The sequence below is a fragment of the Mus pahari genome, chromosome 22 (assembly GCF_900095145.1).
Source record: "Mus pahari chromosome 22, PAHARI_EIJ_v1.1, whole genome shotgun sequence".
In the NCBI taxonomy this organism is placed as follows: domain Eukaryota; kingdom Metazoa; phylum Chordata; class Mammalia; order Rodentia; family Muridae; genus Mus; species Mus pahari.
In genome coordinates this window covers 1,483,516-1,507,844 of record NC_034611.1, presented here as the reverse complement: position 1 = coordinate 1,507,844, position 24,329 = coordinate 1,483,516, and the positions used below count along the sequence as shown (strand labels likewise).

Below are 24,329 nucleotides of genomic sequence, written 5' to 3'. Positions count from 1 at the left end.
CTCAGGACCTTTGGAAATTCCCCCAGGCACCCCTCCCCTGGAAGAGAGACATTATAGAGCAAGTAGGTACCCCTCCCCTCCTGGAAGAGGTCATGAAGCATGTAGGCACCCCTCCCCTCCAAATGGGAGGGGGGATCAACCATTGGCTACCCTCAGAGACCAATCAGTTTAAAAGTTACACTGTTCCACCAATCATATTGTGCCTAGCTGCTGATGCTCTATTCTGTTCCTGGAAACTGTATAAAAACTCACTGACCAGGCAACCCGGGTAGCCACCTTTCCTTCTGATGCAGGTTGAGCCCAGTATGCTGAATAGGAATGTCTCCCCCTCCCACCCATTTTTGAATGTTTCATTCCCAGTTTGAGAAGGGTTAAAGGTGTGGCCTTGTTAGAAAAGATTTGAGCTCATGCCAATCCCAATTAGGTTTCTTTCTTTGCCTCATGCTTGCAAATCAGATGTGAGCTCTCAGCTACTGCTCCAGAGCCTTCCTGCCAGCTGCTGCCATGCTCCCTGTCACATTGGTCCTGGTTTCCCCCTCAGAAACTGTAGGCCCCGATAAACTCTTACTTCTATAAGATGCCTTGGCTATGGTGTCTCTTTACAGCAATAGAAAGGTTAACTATAACACTGAAGGTTAGGATTTATAGTACAAATTTAGTTAGATTTTAAAAAATTAGCAAATTGAGATGGGCAATGGTGGTGCACACCTTTAATCCCAGCACTTGGGAGGCAGAGGCAGGCAGATTTCTGAGTTTGAGGCCAGCCTGGTCTACAGAGTGAGTTCCAGGACAGCCAGGGCTACACAGAGAAACCCTGTCTTAAAAAAAAAAAAAAAAAAAGAAAGAAAGAAAGAAAAAGAAAGAAAGAGAGAAAGAAAATAGCAAATTGAATGAAAAAGTAAAACCCAAGAAGCCAACAATGTGAGAGAGATTTAAAAATAATCTAACAAAAACTTTAAAACACCCATGATAAAATGCTTCAGTGAATAAATGCAAACGCACAGAAGTGAAAAACAGAGAGCCTCAGCAAATATAAAAGGTCTGAACAAAGGGGGGACAGGGTAGGTAGGCTGGTGAGCAGAGGTGGAAGGAAGCCATTAGTGTCAAGGCTCCCTGAGAAAGAACGAAGAGGGAGAGAGGTAGGCAGAGAGCAAAAGAGACGCAGAGAGAGAGAGGCAGGCAGGCAGACAGACAGACAGACACACAGACTAAAATATCCAAATAGAAAACTTAAAAACCAGCAAACAGAGCAACAGATAAGTTCTCGAGGTCAGTGGAAAAAAGAGCAGACCTGTGCCAGCTCACAGGATGGGGCTGTCACTCAATCTACCAGCTCACAGGATGGGACTGTCACTCCATCTATAGCGTATATGCTACTGACCTTCTAGTTATTCCCAGCTACCCCTTACCAGGCTGCCTAGCACTTACAGCCACGAATCCTCATTTCCTCACTAATGGGAAATTGGAGAGGGAAACGGGGAAAAATGACAGAGGGCTTTAATTAGGGAGGAGGGAGGTCAATCAGAAGAAGAGGGAGAAACAGAGGAAGAAGAGAGGGAAGAGGGAAAATGAACACTAAGGATGTCTGAAAAGCCAGAAGAACATTTTTATTTACTTAATAAAATTACATATAACACATGTACATATGTACATACATATGTACATACATATATAATAAAGTTATGTCACTTGGGCAGACAATGCTTCCCACTAAGAGAGCCACAGACTAACAGAAACTGCAGTATAGGCATGAAAAATTCCATGTCTAGTTGTTGGTCAGGGAAGTCCAAGATTTTCTCAAAATATCGTAGGTTATTGCTGTTGGCCTTGGTGGCCTCCCAGAAACTGAAGACATCATGCATTTTGGAAATAGGACTCAGAGGATCCAAGTTAAATCTGACCTGAAAGTCTTGTCCCTGAGGACTAACATTCCTAGGATCAGAAGGTGCTATATAAGATTCCAAGGGAGGGAAGCAACCAGTAGTCCTATCCAGCTGTGACCCTATGAACCGCAATACTGACTGATCAGCATGACAAGATAGCCCTAAGGGTGCACAAGTGGTACGCATACTTTGGTGGTAACCAACAGCTCTCTATTGGACTTAAAGATCATTCAATATGAGGGAAATCTACCTGGTACTGGAAACCAATATAACTGCCTGGAGCTAATGAGGTCATGGATCTTAGAGGAGAATCTACTACCACTTTACTAGACCCTAATTCCTAATTGCATCCTAAAACATATCCTTATACCCAACAGGTACGTATAACATTTACCTCTAATTGAAGAACCTTCTCTGTAACAGATGGAGACTATTACAGAAAAGCACAACTGTTCAAAACACAGAGAACAACTGATCGTAGAACGACCAGGCCCAGAGAATATTCCTACAGCACAATTCCTGCGCCTAAGGCTCAAGGACCATTGCAGAACAAGAAGCTTAAAGATTTCAAGACCCAGGGGACTAGTAAATCTACTATGAGACTATGTCTTCCAGAATGACAAAGTGGCTATCTAAACAAGACCCGAACAAAAACCTCAATAAACATGCTAAAGGGGTGGACTTCACTGGGCCCCATCCCTAGACAAGGAAACAAAGGCAAAGAGGAAGGCTGAAAGCAGGAATTTGTGTTCATGTATTTATGCATGCACATAATATAAAACAATTGAAGAGAAGGAGGCTATGATTGGAGGGGCCATGGAAGGGGCTGGAGAAAGGACATAGAAGGGGTAAGGATGTAATTATATTTAATTTAAACAAAAAGAAACATCTGGGCATAAACCCAAACAGCCTAGCTCTGATACTCTATCGCAAAATGAAGGGCATATGAGAAAAAACACTACATAGGATGTTTAGTGCTACAATGATTTTTGTAGTGTGTACTGTCTAAGTGCAAGAAAATGCTATTATAGAACACCAAATTCAATGCAACCACTGAAATGGCCACATAAATGACATCAAAGAGATACTTGAAGTAATCTGAAATTTCTAAGTTATAGTCAAGAAAAGTAAAAGAAAAGAAAAGAAACAGAAAACAAAATGGCTAAGGGTATGTCTATCGTGATGGTTTTCTCAAAAAAAAAAAAAAAAAAAAAAAAAAAACAGCTCTTGGTTTTACTGATTCTTCATATTTTTCTCTTTGTTCCTAATTTATTGATTTCAGCCCTGACTTTATTTCCTGTCCTCTACTCCTCTTGAGTGTGTTTGCTTCTTTTTGTTCTAGAGCTTTCAGGTGTGCTTTTAAGTTGCTTGTATGAGATCTCACCAATTTCTTTATGAAGGCACTTAGCACCATTTTCATCGAATCTCATATGTTTGGGCATGCTGTGCCTTCATTTTCATAGAATTCTATAAAGTCTTTAATTTCTGTATTTCTTCCCTGACCAAGTTATCATTGAGTAAAGAGTTGTTCAGTTTCCATGAATATGTGGGTTTTCTGTTGTTTTTGTTGTTAGTGAAGTCTAGCCTTAGTCTACAGTGATCTGATAGAATGCATGGAATTATTTCAATCTCCTTGTATCTGTTGAGGCCTGTTTTATGTCCAATTATATGGTCAATTTTGGAGAAAGTTCCATGAGATGCTGAGAAGGCATATTCTTTGTGTTTGGGTGAAACATTGATATGTTAGGTCCATTTTATTCATAATGTTTGTTGTTTAGTTTATTATTACTTTGTATAGTTTTTGTTTTGATGACTTGTTCTTTGTTGAGAGTGGGGTGTTCAAGTCTCATACTGTTGATGTGTGGGGTTCAATGCATGATTTAAACTTTAGTAATGTTTCTTTTATGAATGTGGCTGCCCTTGCGTTTGAGATGTCAGCTTGGTGGATTTTTCCTTTGATGAATATGAAGTATCCTTCCCTATATCTTTTGATTAATTTTAGCTGAAAGTCTATTTTATTAGATATTAGAATGGCTACTCCAGTGTGCTTGTTGGTGCTGTTTGCTTGGAAACCCTTTTTCCAGCCCTTTACTCTGAGGTAATGTCTATCACTGTTGCTGAGGTGACGATCTTGCATGCAGCCGAATGGTGCCTCCAGTTTTGCATTCCTTCTGTTAGCCTGTATCTTTTTATTGGGGAACTGAGTTCACTGATGTTGAGAGATATTAATGACCAATGACTGTTAATTCCTGTTATTTTGATGTTGGTGGTGGTACTGTGTGTGTGTGTGTTTTCTTGGGTATAGTTAGTTTCCTTAGGTTGAAGTTTTTCTTCTATTATCTCCCATAAGGTTGGATTTGTATATAGAGATTTTTAAAATTTGGTTTTGCCATAGAATATCTTTTTCTCCAACTATGGTGACTGAAAGTTTTGATATGTCTATTGGCTGACATCTGTGGTCTCTTTGAGTCTGCAAGACATCTTCCCAGGCCATTCTGGCTTTTAGAGTCTCTATTGAGAAGTCAAGTGTAATTCAGACACATCTGCCTTTATATTTGGCTTGGCCTTTTCCCCTTGCAGCTTTTAATATTTTTCCTCAAGACCACTCCTGGGCATATGCCCAAAAGATGCTCCACCTCACCACTAGGACACTTGCTTAACTATGTTCATAGCAGCTTTATTTGTAATAGCTAGAAACTGGAAACAACCTACATGTCCCTCAACTGAAAAATGGATAAGGAAAATGTTCTATTAAAAACAAAGACATCAGGAAATTTGCAGGAAAATGGATGGAACTAGAAAATATTATCTTGAACGAGGTAAGTCAGACCTTAAAAAAAAAAAGCAAATAATATGTACTCACTTATAAGTGGATATTAGCCATAAAGTACAGGATATCCATGTTACCAATCTATAAACCCAACATATTAAGTAATGAGGAGGGCCTAAGGGAGGATATCTGACTCTCAGAGGGGAAGTGAATGAAGGGAGGAAACTGGGTAAGAGAGGGGATGGGAAGGAGAACTGGGTGGGGAACAGGCATAGATTGGGGAAGAGTGGCTAGTAGAACACAAATCAACAGGAAGGCATCTCTGGGACTACCTGGGGACCTGGAATGGGGATAAGACTCTTAGCACGGGGCATATGCAGACTGATGTGGCCATTTCCTGTGGCCAGGCTGGACATCTAGTAGAGGGATGGGGACCCCAGCCCACCCACAAAACCTCCCACGCAAAATTTGATCTGCCAACAAGATGCACAGGGATAAAGATAGAGCAGAGGTTAAAGGAACAGTCAACCAATAATTGGCCCAATTTGAGACCCATCTCTTGGGAGAGAGCCAACCCCTGATGCCATTAATGATACTCTACTATCCTTGCAGACAAGAACCTAGCAAAACTGTTTTCTGAGAGGCTTCATCCAGCAACTGATAGAAAAAGATTCATCGATCCACAGTCAAACAATAGGCAGAGCTCCATGAGTCTTGTGGAAGAGTGGAGGGAAGGATCGAGGAAGCAGAAGAATATCACAAGAACATGACAAGAAGACCTCCAAAGTAAACTAACCTGGGCCCATGGGGCCTCACAGACTGAACCACCAACCAAGAGCATGTGGGGTGGACATCAGTCCCCTACACATTTGTAGCAGATGTGCAGCTTGGTCTTCAAGTGGGAACAACTGGAGTGGAGGCTGTCTCTGATTCTGTGGGATACCTTTGGATTCCTTTCCCCCTAACTGGCAACTTGATGGGGTGGGGGATAGGATGAGAAGGACAAGACACTGAAGACGCTGGGAGAAGGGAAGCAAGGCTGAGATCAGGATGTAATAATAAATACATGAATTTATAATGAATAAATTAATGTTAAAAGAAAAACCCAGCATACTTAGGCTTTAATGTATACTGAAATTAAATAAAAAATATAAATATACCAATTAAAAAGATTGGCATTTTATCCTTGAAAATATGGCCATAAGAAGCTCATGTCAAAAATAATGATATAGGTAAGTTATAAATAAAAGAATGTGAGAAATAGATAAACCATGTAAGCACTGATTAAAACAAAGTCAAAAAATCTATGTATGGGTCCACTCTTCCCATACAGCCATAAAGAATACATTCTTAACAATCTGGAGACTAAGGGAATCTGGCAAACAAAAACAATTTCTCTCTGAAATGAATAATATAGATGGTGTTTCTCTCAGCTCCTGGGAAGCAACTTCTAAAGTGCCCTCAAATTTCCTACATAAAAGAGAGTCTGTTATTCCTGGTGGGTATGATGGCCCACACAAAAGTTTATGCTTTTTAAAAGTCAGATGACTAAACCTGTGGTTAGTGGAGGATGAAAGAGGAGAATAATGGGGATTGGTGGGGATCCTGGGCATCATGTTAGAAAGACCAGGCACACCATTAAGAAGTTGGGGTTTTGAACTACAAGATTAGCCTCACCTGCAAGGGCTTAAGGTCAGTATCAGTCCAATCATGCCAACATAGTAAAGCCCCAGGAAACTATGGGCAGCTCTGGAAGTTGGGTAGGATTGTTTCTTATACACTGTAGTATATTTCCTATAGACTCAGTTACAGATGTGTCAATTCCAGGATGGGAACACCTCAAGAGTCACACCTTCAGCCCTTCTAAGCTTTAGGCAGTGTCTTTCTTCTTTTGGCCTCCAAGCCACAAAGTGCTCTTCTTTCCCAGACACCAAGATGGCTTAGACAATGCAGTTCCTCAGCCTCCCAGCAAGGAACATAACAACATCCTCTAGAAGGAGCCGACTGCCACAATTTCTCAGTTATCTTTGCTCCAAGCTGTAAAAGCCAAATTCCTGATATATGAAGCCAAGCTGTTGGAAGATTCCTTCCACACAGCTGTAACCCATAAAGTCATAGTCTATACAGGCAGAGCAGGCTGAGAATACTTAAGCACCACTTTCTTCCCCATACAAGGGAAGTCCCACATCAGAAAATAAAAACCAAGAGTATCAGAAACTACCTTCTGTACCTGGCAACTTGATCATAAGCAGAATCATCATCAAGAAGTGGGTCACTACATCAGATTTTCATCATGGAGCAGTGGCTTCATTATTGTGTCCAAGGAGAGAGGCAGTCCTTAAGAGAGAGTACTGAAGCTCTCCAAAACAAAGTGACTTTATTTGCTACAGGATGTGAGAAAATTCAAGCTACCGGGCACTCTTGAAAACACTGACAACTTTGATTATAAGCAGTTCGTGGAAGTTTGGGGTTTCTTAAAGCTAGCCCATCATCGCCTCGCTTGTCAGAAAGAACCATAAAAAGACAGACTCAAGAAGGGTCCCTTTGAGACAGAGGCCCACAACTGGACACTGTGCAGAAGGTGAGGCACTTTGGAGATCTCAGTCCTGAATGCCTTCATCTAACCTAAAGTTTGTTCTGCCTTCAGAGTGCTCTGGAACTAAAATCTTGAAGAATTTTCATCAAAGACTAGAGACTTTATCCAGCAATTGATGGGAGCAGATGCAGAATCCTACAGCCAAATGTTAGGTGGGAGTTTGGGGAGTCGTGCAGAGGGGGAGTAAGGATCGGAGGAACCACAGTGGTCAGGGACACCCTGAGAACATGAGAACACAGTACAAAGGATCCACAGACTGGGACTCATGGGGACTTGTGGGCCTGGGTATCAGAGAGAGGGGAAGTGAGTGCAGGCAGGGAGACAAAGCCTCTGCCACGGCTAGGTAACTCTGACCCTCTCTGAACTGAGTCAGGTCAGGCTGGGTGGTGGCTCTTAGGGAGAGAAGCTCTCTTCCCAAGTGTTACAGCTCTTGGAACAAAAAGCTCAGACAAAGGAATGGTTCTCCCGTACCTTTAATTCCCTGCATGGCTCTATATACAGTTTGGGGGTGATTCAGGGTTTGACAGCAGGCACCTCTCATTGGCTTGGACTGAAGTTTGGGGAAAACCTTATTTACATGTGGGAGGGCTTGATGCTATTCCTAAGTGGCTGATAACCAAGCCTCTCCTTTGAGGGTTGTTGGGGTGGTAACTCCAACAGGAGCAAGGGTACAGGAGACATGAGAGAACTCCTTCCTTCCCATGTAAGTCAATTATCACTACTGGGTCCCGGGGTTCAAGATCTAGCCTCGACTGGAACCAGGCCGTCTGTGTGTAGCCCATTGCCCCACAGGGACTCACAGAGATCATGGAGCCTGTACGTCTGACCTAGGCCCCCTGCATGGATGTTATGATATGACACTTGTGTTCTTGTGGGAATCCTGCTGGTGTGAGTGGGGGCTGTCTCTGACTTTTTGCCTACTTGTGGGACCCTTTTTCTCTTCCTGGGTTGTCTCACTCAGCCTTGATGTGAAGTACTTTCTCTTAACAACCAAGAAACAGAAACAAAATACATGTCCCTTGTGAGATAAAAGGATAAAGAAACTGGAATGTATACCCAACAGAATACATCTCAGCCACTGTTTTAAGGAAACACTGTCATGTACTATGAATGAGGAGATTATATTAAGTAAATAAGTCTGTCACAGAAGCATAAATACTACATGCTGCCACTACAGGAATTATATAAATCACATACATCTATAGAAACATAATAGAGCAATGCTTGCTAGGGGCGAGGGAGAGCAAATGGGTCAGTGCTGGTCAGTGGGAAGGAGCTCCAGTCACACAGCATGAAAAGCTTCTAAGAATCTGCTGTATGACAGTGCGATTACCTTTAACAATAATGTAGTGTCCATTTAAAAAAAATATTAAAATGCTAGATCCTCATGTATTTTTATAAGAAAAACACAGAATTAAAACTTTTTAAATGGTTAAGAAAAAGTCTGGAACGATAGCACAACTGTGACAAAGTCTAAGCAAAGACAATATTAGAGGTACATTGCTAGACTGGGGCTGATAATTTGAACTTGAGTTAGGGTGGCATATACTCTCCTTAAATCTGATGTTTTCATCTGTAAAATGAACTAGGCTAGAAAAACCTGAATATATGTCAGCTCTAATAGCCCATGAATCATCTTAACACAACCCAGAAAGCTTGGAATAAAAAATAGTTTTGAATAGCATTCCCCTAAAAGCCAGCTGAGTGTTTCTGAAAAGGACCTATTACTGATTTTTTAAATAAATTTTAGAAAAATCAAGTAATGCAGACATCTGTCCCACTGATGTAATAATAGTTAAACAAACACTTCACGTAGTTTCTCAGTCAGTTAGTGTTTTTACATGATCCACCCAAATATAAATGAGCTATTTGAAACAATAGTTTGGACATTTTCCATATTTTAAAACATCCTAAGTGGTTTAAGAAAGATTCTGGTACATGATATATAAAGCATTCTTTTAAAACACGAATACCTAACTTCAGTGGAATTTAAAAAACGTTTTTCCCCTCCATTATCAGTATGTAGTATATCTAGAAGTAAATACGTCATCTGGTAGCAAATGCAAAGACTTTGAGATGAGAAGACACAATTTCAAGTCATCACTATGCTCTCTGGAAACAAGTTACCACGCCTCAGTTTTCCTGTTTGTATGATGAGAAGCTGCGCATTCTCCAAACGTTTCACAGTCAGGACTCCTGGTGCTGTCCTATTATATGCACAGGGACAAAGTGACCTCCTCTAGATGCCCTGTAGGCCTATGATGGTTTTGTCTTCCAATCCTTCACTGAGTAGTAGTGGTAACCATAGAAACCCTTGTCTTTCTCATACTCTTGTGGAGATGATTTTACCTTCTCCATATTCAGTGTGATTCAGCCTGTGCATAAGCCAGTTAGCCCTTGTTATGTTGAAATACTCCTTCTGTGCCCAATTTTTCAAAGTTATTATCATAATGTTCATTTTTATTATATTTTCTGGTTTTAATAAGATGACTATACAACTCTCAGTCACAATATTAACATATTTATTGATTTGCATACATTGAACCACTCTTCCATCTTTGGATGAATCCTACTTAATCATGGCTTATCTCCTTTTCTTGTGTGCTCTTGAATTCAATCAATCAATATGTTGATAATTTCTACATATCTGTTGGGATATTGTGAACTGTTTTTGTTTGCTGTGATCTTTAGTTTGTTATTAAGATAATGAACTAGTTTGGAAGGGTATTTCCCCTGCTTCAATGAATTTAATTGTAGTCTTCTTTTGTATATGTTAAATATGATCACTGGTAAGGACAAGCACTTCTGTTAATATCTTAATCTCTCTGATGGTGATTCCCATTTCTGTTCCTCAGGCTCATCTTTAAGCTGTGGTAGCTCTCTGAACTGTTGAAGTCTGCATCTTTGGTTCTCTTCTCCTCTCTATCCATACTCTACTGCTGAGTTCTACATCTGCACAGGAAGGTGGCTACTCTTTGATTTCCAGTATAGGATTCCCTTGAGCACTCAGTGCAGGGCTGATCTGGTGGGATGAATTCCCTCTGACTTTGTTTTATCTTCCCACCTTTGTTCCTGAAGGGTATATTTATTTGATGAGATGTTAATAGTTGGCATTTTTTTCTCTCCAGATTTTTTATTTTCCTGTTTCTTCTAGGCCTGCAGGTATGTGGTGTTTGTGTATTCTTTTGCAGGCCATCACACCATCTCCGCTATCTTAAACATCTCATGTCCCCACCCTGGTACTTGTACATGGGGTAGGCCTCTTACCTCAACTAATGTTATAGAATGCTTTTCATAGTGATACACGCTATGTGTCACTTATGACAATGTGCCTAAGTTGCTGATGGGCACACTGCCTTGGCTTTGTTTCCAACGGGGTGTAAAGTCCATGTTGTTTCTTTAACTACAATCAACACTGCTTTCCATCAGCATCTTGATGGCCTAAGCCCTAGGGGATGCAGTGACAAACTACCAGCTGGATATAGTTAAGGTGGATTTGATGGTTATACTGGGTATAGTGTCCCAACTGCAGGCTGTAACAATCAGTTTCCAAAGGCTGTGTGAAGTCCAGGCCACCCAGCAGGTCTAGATGGGCATGACACAGCAACAAATCTATGTATATGCATAAATATGTGAAAGAGTCTGCAGGATCTAACACATTATATGAAAAGGGAAAATATTTAACAATAGATCTGGGGAGCCAGAAGATTAAATATTTACATTTGTATATATGTATGTGTATGTGTGTATATATATATATGTGTGTATAGTGAGAGAGAGAGGGAGAGAGGGAGAGAGAGAGAGAGAGAGAGAGAGAGAGAGACAATATATAACCTAGAATGAGCTACTTGGAAGTCAGGACAGAACCTTTGCTAATGAGGTCAAGAGCAGGAGAAACCCACCACACGCTGTGTTTCTTAAATTTTAAATTTTCCTTATTTAAAATATGGGCTCATTTGTTTTTGTCACTGTATACAAATGTAGACATATCTGGGAAGAAGGAATCTCCTAATCGAGGAGATACCTCAGTAGGATTCACCTGAGGCCATGTCTGTGGGCCATTTTCATAGCTGATTGGTGTGAGTGGTTCCATCCCTGAAAAAGCGGCCCTGGGAATTATAAAAGAGGTAGCTGAATGTGAACCGAGCTTCCTTCTATAGTTCCTGCCTCCACTTCCACTTGGGTTCCTGTAACTTTAATTTTTTCAAAGTCTACTTTTAATGATAGTTCTTAAACACTTTAACTTCCCTTCTAGCTCACCACCCACCAGAGGTAGCAGAAAAGAAAGTGGACCTCTTAAGTGGTTCTTTGGAGCAAATCCTATCTGTGTTATCAGGAAATGAACAGTTCTTCAGTTCACAGGAGTCACTCACAAACACTTCACAGGTATATCAGTACTTCATTCTGGTAGTGTTAGGATAGCAGCAGAGGCAGCCTCGCCTCAGAGCGAGTCAGCAGGAGGGACCAGGGTCAAAAGGAATGCCAGGAAAGGTCTCTGCTGGACCTCTTCCCAGTGAGGACATCAGCAAAGACTTAAGACCAACAAGCTGTGTAGTCAGCTCTATAAACAAGCCAAGCTCAGCCTCTGTCACTGTCCTTCGAGCCCTTTTTATACTCCCTTGAAACATCCTGTATCTTCCACAGGTCTCACCTCAGCACGAGCCTGTATCAGCTGACATCACTCTGCCAATCAGCCGGAGTCCTTGGAAGTGGCAAGAAACCGCAGCATACCTCCAGAAGGTTTTTTGCTGTGTTTCTCTCTATGGAGTTCCAACAAGTGGAGCTCAACTAACCAATACATGCATGTCATTAACAAGAATCCTTCATCACGTGTCCTTTCACATGTTTGCTTTAGCAAAACATCCTTTCACCTTCTCTGCTTCAGGAAATCACTCTTTCACATGTTTGCCCCAGCAAAACACCATCCAACACAACTGACTTTCCAAAGAACACTTAAGTTTCCACTTCAAGTTCCTGCTCGGACTTCCCTCAATGATGGACTGTGAACAGGATGTGTGAACCCTTTCCAATCAGGTTTGGTCACAATGATTTACGGCAACAAAAGAAATCTAACTATTGCTGAGATGGATCTGCCGATGTTGTTTGGGGGGGGGGGGAGAATGTAAAAGTGTTTGGAACTTTGGGACAGAAAAGCCATTTGAGTGCTCAAAACTTAATGGATAGTTTGGTGGGAGCTTGAAGGATAAAACTGTTAAGAGAAATGTAGATGTTGGAGGCCTGACTTGTAAAGCTTCAGAGGGAAGCAAAGACTTATCAATCAGAGCCACTCATGTATTATATCTGATTTGGCAATCTGTGGTTTGGGGTTGACTGGGGCTGAAAAATCAGCTGTGATTAACAAGAGACCAACATTATTGAGGCAAAAATGTCTGTCAATTATTTCCTTAGGGACAACAGGACCACAAGCTGTGGTCAAGCAGAGGACCAAGAATGCATCTCAAATTGGAAGCAGAATCTGGGAATGTCTAAGAGTCTCTCAGGTGGTACTGGGTTTGAGGCATAAAAGGGCCATGGAGAACAGCTGAGGGTGGCACTGTGTAAGCCCAGATGGCACGGGTGGAGAACCAGCTTCAGTTGCCCGGGAGACCCCAGAATGATGGAGATGCCAGGACTTTGGAAGGAATGTCATCAACAGCAGCAGCTATAAAACAGAGCTAATTTGAGCCTATGAGATAAGCTGAGTGTGCCAGAATTGGAGAGGTGGAGCTACCCAAGCCCTCTGGAGCCCAGAAGACCAGGAATGATTATCAGACTTTGAATACTGGGTTTTTTACATTGTTAAATTTTGGTTTTGCTTTGATCCGATTATAACTGTGCTCTGGCCAGGTAGTTCTGGATTCCAGAAGGAAACTGAAAAGTACCCAGTAAACTATATTCCTACACTGCTTTTGCTTCTGTTCCTACCTCAAGCTCCCGTCATGGGTTCTTTCAATGATGGACTAAAATCTGTATGTTAGATAAACCCTTTTTAACCCAAGTGGGCTTTTGTGAGTGTTTTTATCATAGCAAAGAAAAATCAAACTATGACATGGGAATAGGGAAGGAACTTAAAGGAAGGGAATGAGGAGAGATTTGATCAAAATACATTAATACATCATGTGTGAACTCTCCAACAATTAACTTAAAAAAATAGTACCAGAAGTCCTAGTCAGACTTCAGTAAAGAAAGAAAAAGCAATGAAGCTAAAAAGGAAATGCAAAGTGCTGTACTTCTAAACAGTAAAACTTTACATTAAAAAGAAAAACAGATACCAGAAAGACTATGAAAATGAAAGAGGAAAGCCGAGATGCTAAATACAGCGTACAGCACACGAGAGACTGGCAGTCTGTCCAACATGGACGGACCAGGATGATGTGGCCTGCTGGCTTCAAAATGTACTGGGTTTAATGCAACTTGTATAGGACACAATTGATATTGGTAGCTCGTTAAGCCAGTGAAAGGCAGGTCAGAACTTGATCCTGTCCCAATAGACCATTATGGGTCATCTATGACAAGCTAAGAAGATCCACACACTTAACAAGAAACTTTAAAAGAGGTTAAATGAAAATGTAATAAAATGCTGCAAAATAATCTTTTAGTTGGGTGGATTTAGCACATTTCAGATAATACCTTTGAGCTTAGTCCAATTTTGAATTAAGCCAGAGTTCACCTTTAAGAAACAATGAACATTCTTTTAAGTAAAACTTTGTATTAATAAGAAACATGGATGTGAGTAGAAAAAAAATATTATCAATTGAACTATATCTAAATATTTTACAAAGCCTTCCCTGAGCCATCAGATCTTTAAAATGAGTCATTCAACTGTAAAACCCAGCTTTTTATGTGTCTGCCAAGCATAAAATTGCCCTATGCTAAATTTAACACAAATTTCACATTTAAGAGTAATGTGTTCCTGTTCTTCAACATAATTATGACAGCTATTCAAAAGGTAAAAAACACACTTAGAACTGTCTACCCTTCTGATAAAGTTTAGTAAATGAAGAAAGCAAGCAACATACAAAAATTTGGTCAGTATTTTAAAGGTACAGGCAGTAAAGCCAAGAAAAGAAGTTGAGGAATCAGGCTATGTAATCAAAATCACTTGTAAAATCATTTAAACTATTTCTTAGTTGTAATTGTTAGTAGTTTCTTATGACTGTAATCTTAAAAAAATTTCCACCACAAAAAATTAAATGTACATGTCCATTAACCTTTTTGTCTACTTATAGTTAAGTGCTGGTGTGCCAGATTAAAATGTCCTCCTTCCAACACTGCACTCTCTATTAATTCTAGTACATTTGGTCCCCAGTTAATTTTGTATTATTTTTCCAAATAATGATTCACTAGAAACTGAAGTAATGAAGAGTTTAGGAAAGAAAATAGTAAAGATGGCCGTTTAGTATTTTCACACAGCAACACTCCTGTTTTAGATGCTCTTCAGTGTTGCTAATTACTGTTCATAGTTAAGATTCCAGCTTTACATAGCAGTATGCATAATACTTTGCAAACACAGCATGCTTAAGGCTGGATGGCATATGCTAGTCAGTCCCGGCAGCCTGTTTCCTCATGACCCTCCAGCAATCCTGTTCACACCTGTTCCTGAAGAATGCTAAGATGGGTAAAAAATCACTTAGAGCAAGAACTTAAGTAGATGTTAATAAAAATATTACCATTAAAACTAAAATTAATTTTTAAGAATTGATTTCTTACCTGGGTGATCAATTATGAGCAGAAACTACCTTTTTCCTGCTATGTTTAAGTGTTGTCACCTGACTTTAGGTCAATCAATAGGTGCCAACCCTGTGCCGAGCTGGGCTGCCCTCAGCCACTACAGTGGCCTAGTCTGAGCTATCAGTGTTACAGGGCCTTCAGGTCTACCTCCTGACCTCTCACGGCTGGGAAGGGGCGAGAAACACTCACATGAAACCTCAGTTTTAACTGTTAGAGACTAAAGAAGATCCTAAATATTCAATCGTTTAGCTTTACAAAGGCTTCAAATACTTTTATCATTTTTTAGTTTTATGTGCAAAACAAAACCGATACGCATCCTTACACATTTCATTGTCCTCTTATGGTAACTCTTTCTATACTTGCATAGAATGTTCAATAACCCTCAGCAAATTAAAAATAAATAAATCAGGGCTGAAGCAATAGCTCAGCGGTTAAGAACACATGCTGTTCTTGCCGACTATTCAAGTTGGGTTCCTAGCAACCATATCGGTCAGTTTACCTGTAACTCATTCCCAGGGAATCTGATGTCCTATTCTGGTCTTCCCAGGCATCCACACATGAATGGCATTTTCTCACAGAAATGTACACATACCCGTAAATTAAAAAATAACCAGTCTTTTAAAAATAAGTAAACTCAACAAACAAACTCTAAGGCCAAAATATCAATTGCATGGATGCAGCATGCAGGTCATTTATAGTGTGCTCTCATACTTAAGGTGCCAGATTAGTAATTGTATGTCTTTCATATATTATGGTCACATTCTTTACAAAACTAACCAGTGGCAAATATCAAGAGTAACCCATAAATTCCTTGGCCAGAATGTTCATGCAAAAAAAAAAAAAAAAAATCTGGTAAAAAGTGTAAGAATGGAATTTCGGTCAACATAAACAGCATTATATCCTTTTTGTAAAAAAGAGAGAAGGTATAGAAATGAACACTCATTGCAAACTTACTAATAGATAGTACATGCTGAATGCTTTACATAAAACCATAATCAATTTAGTGTTCCACACATCCTCTGACCAAGTTCGTACAAGCAAATATATCGAACATCAGAGGAATAAAGCAGAAACTTGGAGAATCCTGAACTGATCCCACTTTTCCCAGGCTACATGCCTGGCCCGTGTATCACCCTGTGTATATAAAGTCCAAGGATTGATTTAAATTGTTCCCAGAAAAGTCAGCAAGGCACACTATCATCTCACTACAATACTGTTTGAAGGAGGTGATTTTTGATGATCCAAGAATTCAATTCTATGAACACGGTTTCAAAAGAATCATTTCTGATTTCCATGTACTTACATCAAATGGTGAACTGCCAGTAATAAAGGCCAAATAAACCCTTGTTATGACAGTGTGTAGACTTAAGCTTTGCAAGCATTAAATGAACCCTTGTTATGACAGTGTGTAGACTTAAGCTTTGCAAGCATTAAATGAAAAGGGGTAGAAAGGAGATGAGACCAGGCAATGCTTGGATTCAATGATTTACACTGGAAAAACAAAAGGATGCCTTTCAGGCGGGAGGGGTGCTTGGTCTTTGAGATGTTGGCAACCTAGCCTAGGACATAGTGCATGCTAGGCAAGTGCTCTTCCACTGAGCAATATTCTCATCATGTGATATTGAAGAAAAATATCTAGGGGCTGGAGAGATGGCTCAGTGGCTAAGAGCACTGGCTGCTCTCCCAGAGGACCATGGCTTGATTGTCAGCACCCACTTGGTAGCGCACAACTGTCTATAACTCCAGCACAAGGAGCAGTATCTTCACCTTGCCTTTGTGAACACCAAGAACACACCCAGTACACAGACAGATATGCAGGCAAAGACCCATACACAGAAAATGAAAATAAATACATTTTTAAAATGTCTTTTTTTAAAGAAAAATATATGTATGCACAATGAAAAAGTATTTGAGTCACAATCATTTTAAGTCAGCTGATTTTCAAGTGTCTGACTATCAGGAGGAACAAAGTTATGAAATTTCATATTTACAATCTAATACTAACTTAATAGCCTTAAAAATTCTAAGCATTCAACAAAAATAAATGTATGTGACAATGCAAACAGCATAACAACTTGTATTTGCACTATAGATAAATACAATATATAATTATATATTATATATACCGTGTGTGTGTATGTGTGTGTATGTATGTATGTATGTTTGTATATATGTATAAACGAGGTTTGGGGCTATAGGTCAGTGACAGAATACTTGTCTACTATGCACAAAGGTCTGGGCTCACAAAAGATAGGAAAAAGTTCATATTAAAATTATATAAAATTATTTTTATACCTAAGAATTTGGAACTATTAAAAAACTGATTGAGAGATAATAGATTTTTTAGACTTGTATTTTATTACTTATAATAATGTTACTTAAATAAAAAAGGCAACTTTTAAAGTATTATCCTTGTGTAGATTAATGGTACTCATCCTGAGGTGTCTTAAGGATTCAAGTATTATGTCTCAATTTTCCAGCTATTCACCAGTTTCAGTACAGCAAACATTGTTACTCCCATATTCCCTCCACAGTGCTTAGCACTGCATCTATGGGCTACACAGAAGCAGTTATGACCAGTGATGACAGCCAACTGCATAATACACACACACACACACACACACACACACACACACACACACACACATACACACGGAACTTACTGTTATTTGTTGGTTCAGGAAACCCAGGCTTTGGACCACTCCATCCTTTGTTTTCACCTGTCTGAAAGACAAGATATATTTGGTAATGAGCTAATTGTTCTGTATGAATATGGGTAATCTCATTCACCCTCACAAAATCTAATGTGGTGTTGCTACCATTCTGCCTTCTAAAGATGCAGACCAGAGTGTTCTGAGGTCATGGACCTGATAGGCAGTTAGTTCTCCTAAGGCAAGAGGTAGAAAGTAACCATACTTTAAGGGTTATTTTTTTCTTCTCTTTTTTCTTTTGCAGTTGTTTTTGTTTATATTAGGTGAAGTACCAAGTACTGAACCTTTGAATCCTGGGCCTTATGTACAAGCTAGGCAAGTGTTCTAACCGCTGTACTACACTGATGGTCCACTAATAGCATTTTATATAGAAAGGAATTAGAATCCGATGAGAAAGGACTATAGATATGATGAGTAAGTGTAAAGTGTACAACTAAGAAGAAAAGAGACAGCAGGATGAATAGCAAAGCTTAAAACAAGAATGGCCTGGGCTGAAGAAACAGCTCAGTGGCTCACGGAACCTGCTGTTCTCCCAGAAGACCGGGTCATCAAAGGGCCAGCACCTGGTACTGCACAAGGCCCTGCTCCTCATCTGACCTCTCTTCAGCATGTGACGACCACCTGCATGCCAAAGACATTCTCTGGCTCCTGTTTGTGTCAGTGTTCTTTCCTCTGCATCCACCATACAAATGACCTATATGTGAATTTACCAAACACACACACACACACACACACACACACACACACACACACACACACACACGTACAAAATAGCCATGGAGCGTCCCTTCCTCTCTTTCTGCCAAACACTGGTTTCTTTGCTTGGACGTCATCTGAACAACTCTGCTTGCCTTCTGACTGCCCTCTGTACCATCAGTCTCTCCGCCCAAATCCATTCCGCACACTTCTGAGAGGATTAGTTTTATATGCATAACTAGATTAAATTTAAGCCTTAAATGAACAATTCTTTAAGCCCTTTGCTTTGTATTAAAACAGTGACAACCGACCTCCCTTCTCTTTGTAATATGACCAGAACACCTCACCCCCAACACTTAATGGCTGAGTTCCTTGAAAGTAAAGACTAGGTTTCTGTCCACTTATGTCTGACATTTAGTGGGTATGAGTGTGATGGTTAACTTCATACGTCACGGTGTATGGACCAGCGTCCAAGTATTTGGTAAAACATTAATCAGGGTGTTTCTGAGGGCATTTGGGGTGATGTGCTCGTTTAAATTGGTAGACTTTAGGTAAAGCATATTACCCTTCACAATATGGAGGACAACATGCAATCAACTGACAATGTTGTCATCAACAACAACAACAACAATGTTGATTTCCCCGAGGAAGGAATTCTCTAGCAAACTGTCTGTGGACTAGAAGTGGAACTGCTTCCTGAGTCTTCAGCCTGCTAGGCCTTCCCACAGACTGCAGACAACCCAAGCCTCCACAATCATGTAGGCCATTATTTAACAAAAGTCTGTATGTTTACAAATGCACAAGTGCATGCACACAAAAGTGCCCATGTCCTGTTGGTTCTGTTTCGCTGGAGAATACTTGCTAATACAGTATGTATGCAAAAACAAACAAAATTCTCAAGAAAAGGAAAAGACTGAGTTTTGTTTAGATGTCTTTCATTTACAAATAAATGTCTCTAAAGACATATTTTTATAAGTCACTCATCGGTTTTATGTCAACATAAATGTACTAAATTAAAACAAGATTTACCAAAATGCAAACATGTGTTTTATGTTACAAATACTTTTTTAAAGGAGAAAAGGCATTGATTAGCCAGGCTAAAAAACAAACAAACAATTGAAAACTCTATCACATAGACAAATGAATTTTTTAATCATTGAAAAACCTGACAGCATCTTTAAGCAAAGCACCTCTAAATGTTCACCAGAAGACGTCTTGTTTCTCCCTCGAAGCATAAAGAATGTGCCCTGCAAAAACTAAGGCCATCTCTGAAACAGAGCCTGTAAGAAAGGCCTGCTCAAAGGCAAACGACTTTTCTGTTTTTAAATTGGATATTTTATTTGTTTACATTTCAAATGTTATCCCCTTTCTCAGTTCCCCCTTTCACATCCCCTATTACCCTGCTTCTATGGGGGTGCTCCCCCATCCACCTACACACTCCTGCATTCCCCTACACTAGGGCATTGAGCCTTCACAGGACCAAGGGCCTCCCCTGCCACTGATGCCAGATAAGGCCCCTTCAGCTCCTGCTTTATTGTAAATTTTTATGTAAACAAAATGCTTAACAGAAATAATTTCTACATAAGCATGAATAAGAAAACGGTAATAAAAAAGAAAATTAATTCAATTTATCTGTCACCAGCTTTCCCAAAGGGCAGAAATGATAATGTCATTATCTGCTGCAGAAGAAATAGAGGACCATGAACATGGTCTTGGGAGAAAAGTAAATGCTCTCTCAGTTTACCTTTAAATTTAAAGTAAACAAAAATTTAGTTTATAGAGAGCCTGTCTAATATAATTACTGTTCTAAAGAGCTAAGCTAAAATTTTGTTTGCAGTGTTTCCACCTGTATTCCAGAAACAAAGACTAATAATTTGTTCCTGTTCTAAAAGACACAAATACAGACAAAAGTGACTCGAAACAGTAACGTAAGCAATATTATATTGGTATGAACATCATACAAATATTTTAGTATTGCTAATCCTAAAATTATCATTACCCACTAACACTTCATCTTCCCCTTAAGTAGATGCTATTTTGTACCAACAATATCTAACATGGAGAGTACTGTCTCATAAAAATGAAACTCCAAGTCAACTCTAATAGCAGATGAAATCAGAGTAAGGTAGTCATGTCAGCATTCGGGCAAGAGGCACATAGCCACTAAGGCCCGCACTTACCTTGTCGAGCGGATCCTGAAGACTGGTGGACGCTTTATAGCCAAGCTGTAACAGCATTGCTTCAGCAGCATTTTTTTTGGCTATCTTTTTATTGGGTCCTGTTCCAGTCGCAACTTCATTGCCTACCTTGACCTATTGAGGTTAAAGAAATTCATGACAGTGTGTTAGCAAACAGGAAGTCCTTACAGTATAAAGCATTGCCCAGAACTAAAACATAGGAAGGTTAGTCCAAACAAAACAGAGAGATAAAATCTCTATACACAAGTGAAAATATACATGGGAACATATGGGACAGGGTTCTCAGACTGTGGCCGCCCCCTCAGGCCCCCTCCTCCAGGACTTTTTGCCTCCTTATATATTTTTGGTATTTTTAAACCCTATACATTTTGATTTTTTTAAGCCATATTCATTTAAACAAATAAAAAAGTAAGGTTTATATCAACATAGGGTTTGTTTCTACATTTAGTACTCTTTATTTCCAGTAATAAACTGAGAAAGCAGAATTTCATATTGCTGTCATTTAAACAGATGCTCAAAGTTTATATGAGTTTATATTTGGGCTGGGAATACTGCTCACTGTTAGAATATTTGCCTAACACATACAAGGTCCTAGGTTCAATATCCAGTATGGAAAACATTATATTAAATAGTTCCTAAAGAGAATTATTATATTAGGCTGAGTATAATAGTGTAATGAAGAAAAGGCGTCCAAGTGAGTCTAAGGACTTAGGAAATTCAACTCTCTGATATCTCCTGGCATAAGATGCTGAGCATTATTAACAACTCCCTAACCGTCAAGCTCCTCATGAACACAGCAGGAATAGCAACTATGTCATTGTTGCTTTGGAAATTAAGAAATTCTATGCCAACTACAATGCTTAATCAATCATAGCTGATTAGTGAACAGCAAACTTCCCATAACCTTTTGTAAACATAAACATAATGTGTATACACCCACATGTGTGTGTATACACACACACACACACACACACACACACACATTTTCTGAGTAAAACTGTTTTAGAAAGTCATGTCTTAGTACCTGACTTTTTTCTCATGTACTAAGAGAAACAAAATTATAAAAACTAAACTGAAAAGTGGAAAGACAAGGATCAATCTGCAAACTGACATTAAAATAGCGCTGTTCTTGCAGGGGACTGAGGTTAAGTCACTAGCATCTCAATGGCGGCTCACAACTCTGAGTCTCGCTCCCAGGGATATGGAGCCCTCTTCTGCAGGCACACATATAGTGCAGGCAAATACTTTAAACATACAAATTATAAATAAACCTTTGTTCACTTTAAGCATACAAATTATAAATAAACCTTAGCATTAAAAATACTAATAAATGGAAGAACGTGGCATGCAGATTTCAGACAACGGTGATATAATGCTTTTGGTGTCCAAAAATCCAATCTATAAATTCACCAAATTTCTTTCAAAATCTCACATGTATTTTACACTACTTGACAACCTGATTCTCAAGTTTATATAGAAAGAGACCAGTTCTGAGGAAGAGAGTAAGGCACAGTACGTCTTCTCATACCTGAACTTTTATATAGCTACCATAAGAAGGGGGCAGATAAATTTGCACATATTAAATTACTTTTGCTCTTTAAAAGAAACCTAGGGGCTGGAGAGATGGCTCAGTGGTTAAGAGCAATGACTGCTTTTCCAGAGGTCCTGAGTTCAATTCCCAGCAACCACATGGTGGTTCGCAACCATCTGTAATGAGATCTGATGCCCTCTTCTGGGGTGTCTGAAGACAGCAACAGTGTACTCACATAAAAATAAATAAATAAATCTTTGAAAAAAAAATGGCGCACGCCTTTAATCCCAGCGCTTGGGAGGCAGAGGCAAGCGAATTTCTGAGTTTGAGGTCAGCCTGGTCTACAGAGTGAGTTCCAGGACAGCTAGAGCTACACAGAGAAACCCTGTCTCAAAAAAAAAAAAAAAAAAAGATATTAATAAAAACTGGTTGTGAGCTCAGGGTCAGCTAAGCACTAGCTGCACAGACGAGAATTTGTGTTTGAGGAACTTACACAGGGCATGCACATGGGTGTGATGACACGCCTAGAATTCAAGCCTTGAAAGTGGGACAAGAAGGTATTCGCAGAGCAAGCAAGTTCTGAGCAGCCATAGTAGGCAGTTCTGGATTTGGCTGGGAGACCCTGCCTTACTGATTAAAGCAGAACACAAGCAGTCATTATTGTCCCTGTTCTAGAGTACAGGTTCCTGCCTGGCATCTGCAGTTGGGTATAATTAACCATTTATAATTTTCAGTTTTATTTAAGCTGCGATTTCTATTACTACCTTTAAGCTTTAGTAAATTAATCACTTTTAAGAAACAGGATCCACAACACAAAGGCAACAAAATAAAAACTTAAGTATGCCAGTGATATGCTAAAGGGATGTGCTGCCCAGGATTTGGGTACAGTTGCTACAGCACATGGAACTACCACACTTGACTACACCACCTACCACACTGTTCAAGTCTGTACAGTGTTGTGAGAGCTATCAATGCTCCTCATCCTGGTGAGAAAGTCCACCTGCTGGCTGCTTAGGCTTCTATGTGCTAAGCTGAGCAGCACTGCAGGAGTGGACACACTGGCAGGCCCTTGCAGGAGGGGCGTGAACTCAGTCCCTGCCCTATCAGTGCTGGCCTGACCCTGACCTCAACACAGCCCTATGAAGATGCACACCCACCCTCAGCTAAGCCTTTCCAATACCTGCTGTTTTCCCAGGGTTTGGCTTGTTCCCCAGACTCACCAGCCCTCACACTGTTCTGGAACAATCTTTCCTGAAGAGATTAAACCAACTGAGTCAAAAGCCTCCTCCACTTCTTGGGGGAGGGGTGTAAGGGAGGTTGGAGGAGGGAGTCCCAAAAGACACTCACCAAAGTAAACAGAAGCCAAAGGTCATGGACCCACAGATGCTGCCCATCCACCTGCTTTCACCTCCCACGTGTCCCTCAACAGATCACCTCTAGTGTCCATTGCTTTGTCCCCACATATAATCTCTGCATACCTGATGCCCTTTCAACCCAGGCTCCTGCCCTTGGACTTGGCTGCAATTGTTCCTATCCTGGAACCAACTGGTTATCTCTGTCTGCCAGATTGCCACATGACCTATTCTGTTCCTTTCTAAAGATGTCTTTCCTTCCTAATAGGTGTTTCCCAGACTAACCTTCCATCCTCATTCATCCCCTGCCTCACACAACTTTTCTTTCATACACAGTAATACAATAGTCTTTGAATTGTGATATAGAGTGATTCTCATTCCTTGCTAACAAACACAATGGTCACTCAAAGGGTCATTTGACTATAAAAGTCAAAACTGTATAAGGGTCATCTTCCTACACAGCTCACAGATGCTGTAATTACAAATAAAATCTTTACATGAAAATACTAATGTCTGCAGAAAGTAGCTCTCTAGTACGCTGTAGGTGGTCAGGTGGTCAGGCTATGATCTTGAACAAATCATTCTATAATTTCAGCCTTTCAAATTAACAAAATAGATCCTTGAATTCTTAAGAGCTAAGAATATAAGATCAAAACCATTACTGTAGTCTACTTAGTGAGAAGGCTAGCACAGTGTTCTTGGTCCTACTATCACACACAGGAGAATTCTTAGCTTTGTACCTTGAGGTTTCCAGCAGTGGTTCCCTATCACTACACTGTAAGTTAGCAATTCTACTAGGAGCTTGTCAGAAAGGAGAGCAACAGCTACATAGGAAGTGTTTAGGACACGGTAAATGTTTAC

General features: G+C 40.0%; 1 protein-coding gene across 8 annotated transcripts in view; it reads right to left on the bottom strand.

The window, feature by feature from the left end:
* Stau2 (staufen double-stranded RNA binding protein 2) overlaps window positions 1-24,329 on the bottom strand; it is a 299,224-nt gene that overhangs the window by 133,230 nt on the left and 141,665 nt on the right. For all 8 annotated transcript variants that reach the window (XM_029533246.1, XM_021222069.2, XM_029533243.1 and 5 more), the window contains 2 exons: window positions 20,568-20,699; window positions 17,644-17,704 (listed from right to left, as the gene is read on the bottom strand). In XM_029533246.1, the coding sequence (XP_029389106.1) occupies window positions 17,644-17,704; window positions 20,568-20,699 (193 nt within the window). The remainder of the gene's footprint in view (window positions 1-17,643; window positions 17,705-20,567; window positions 20,700-24,329) is intronic.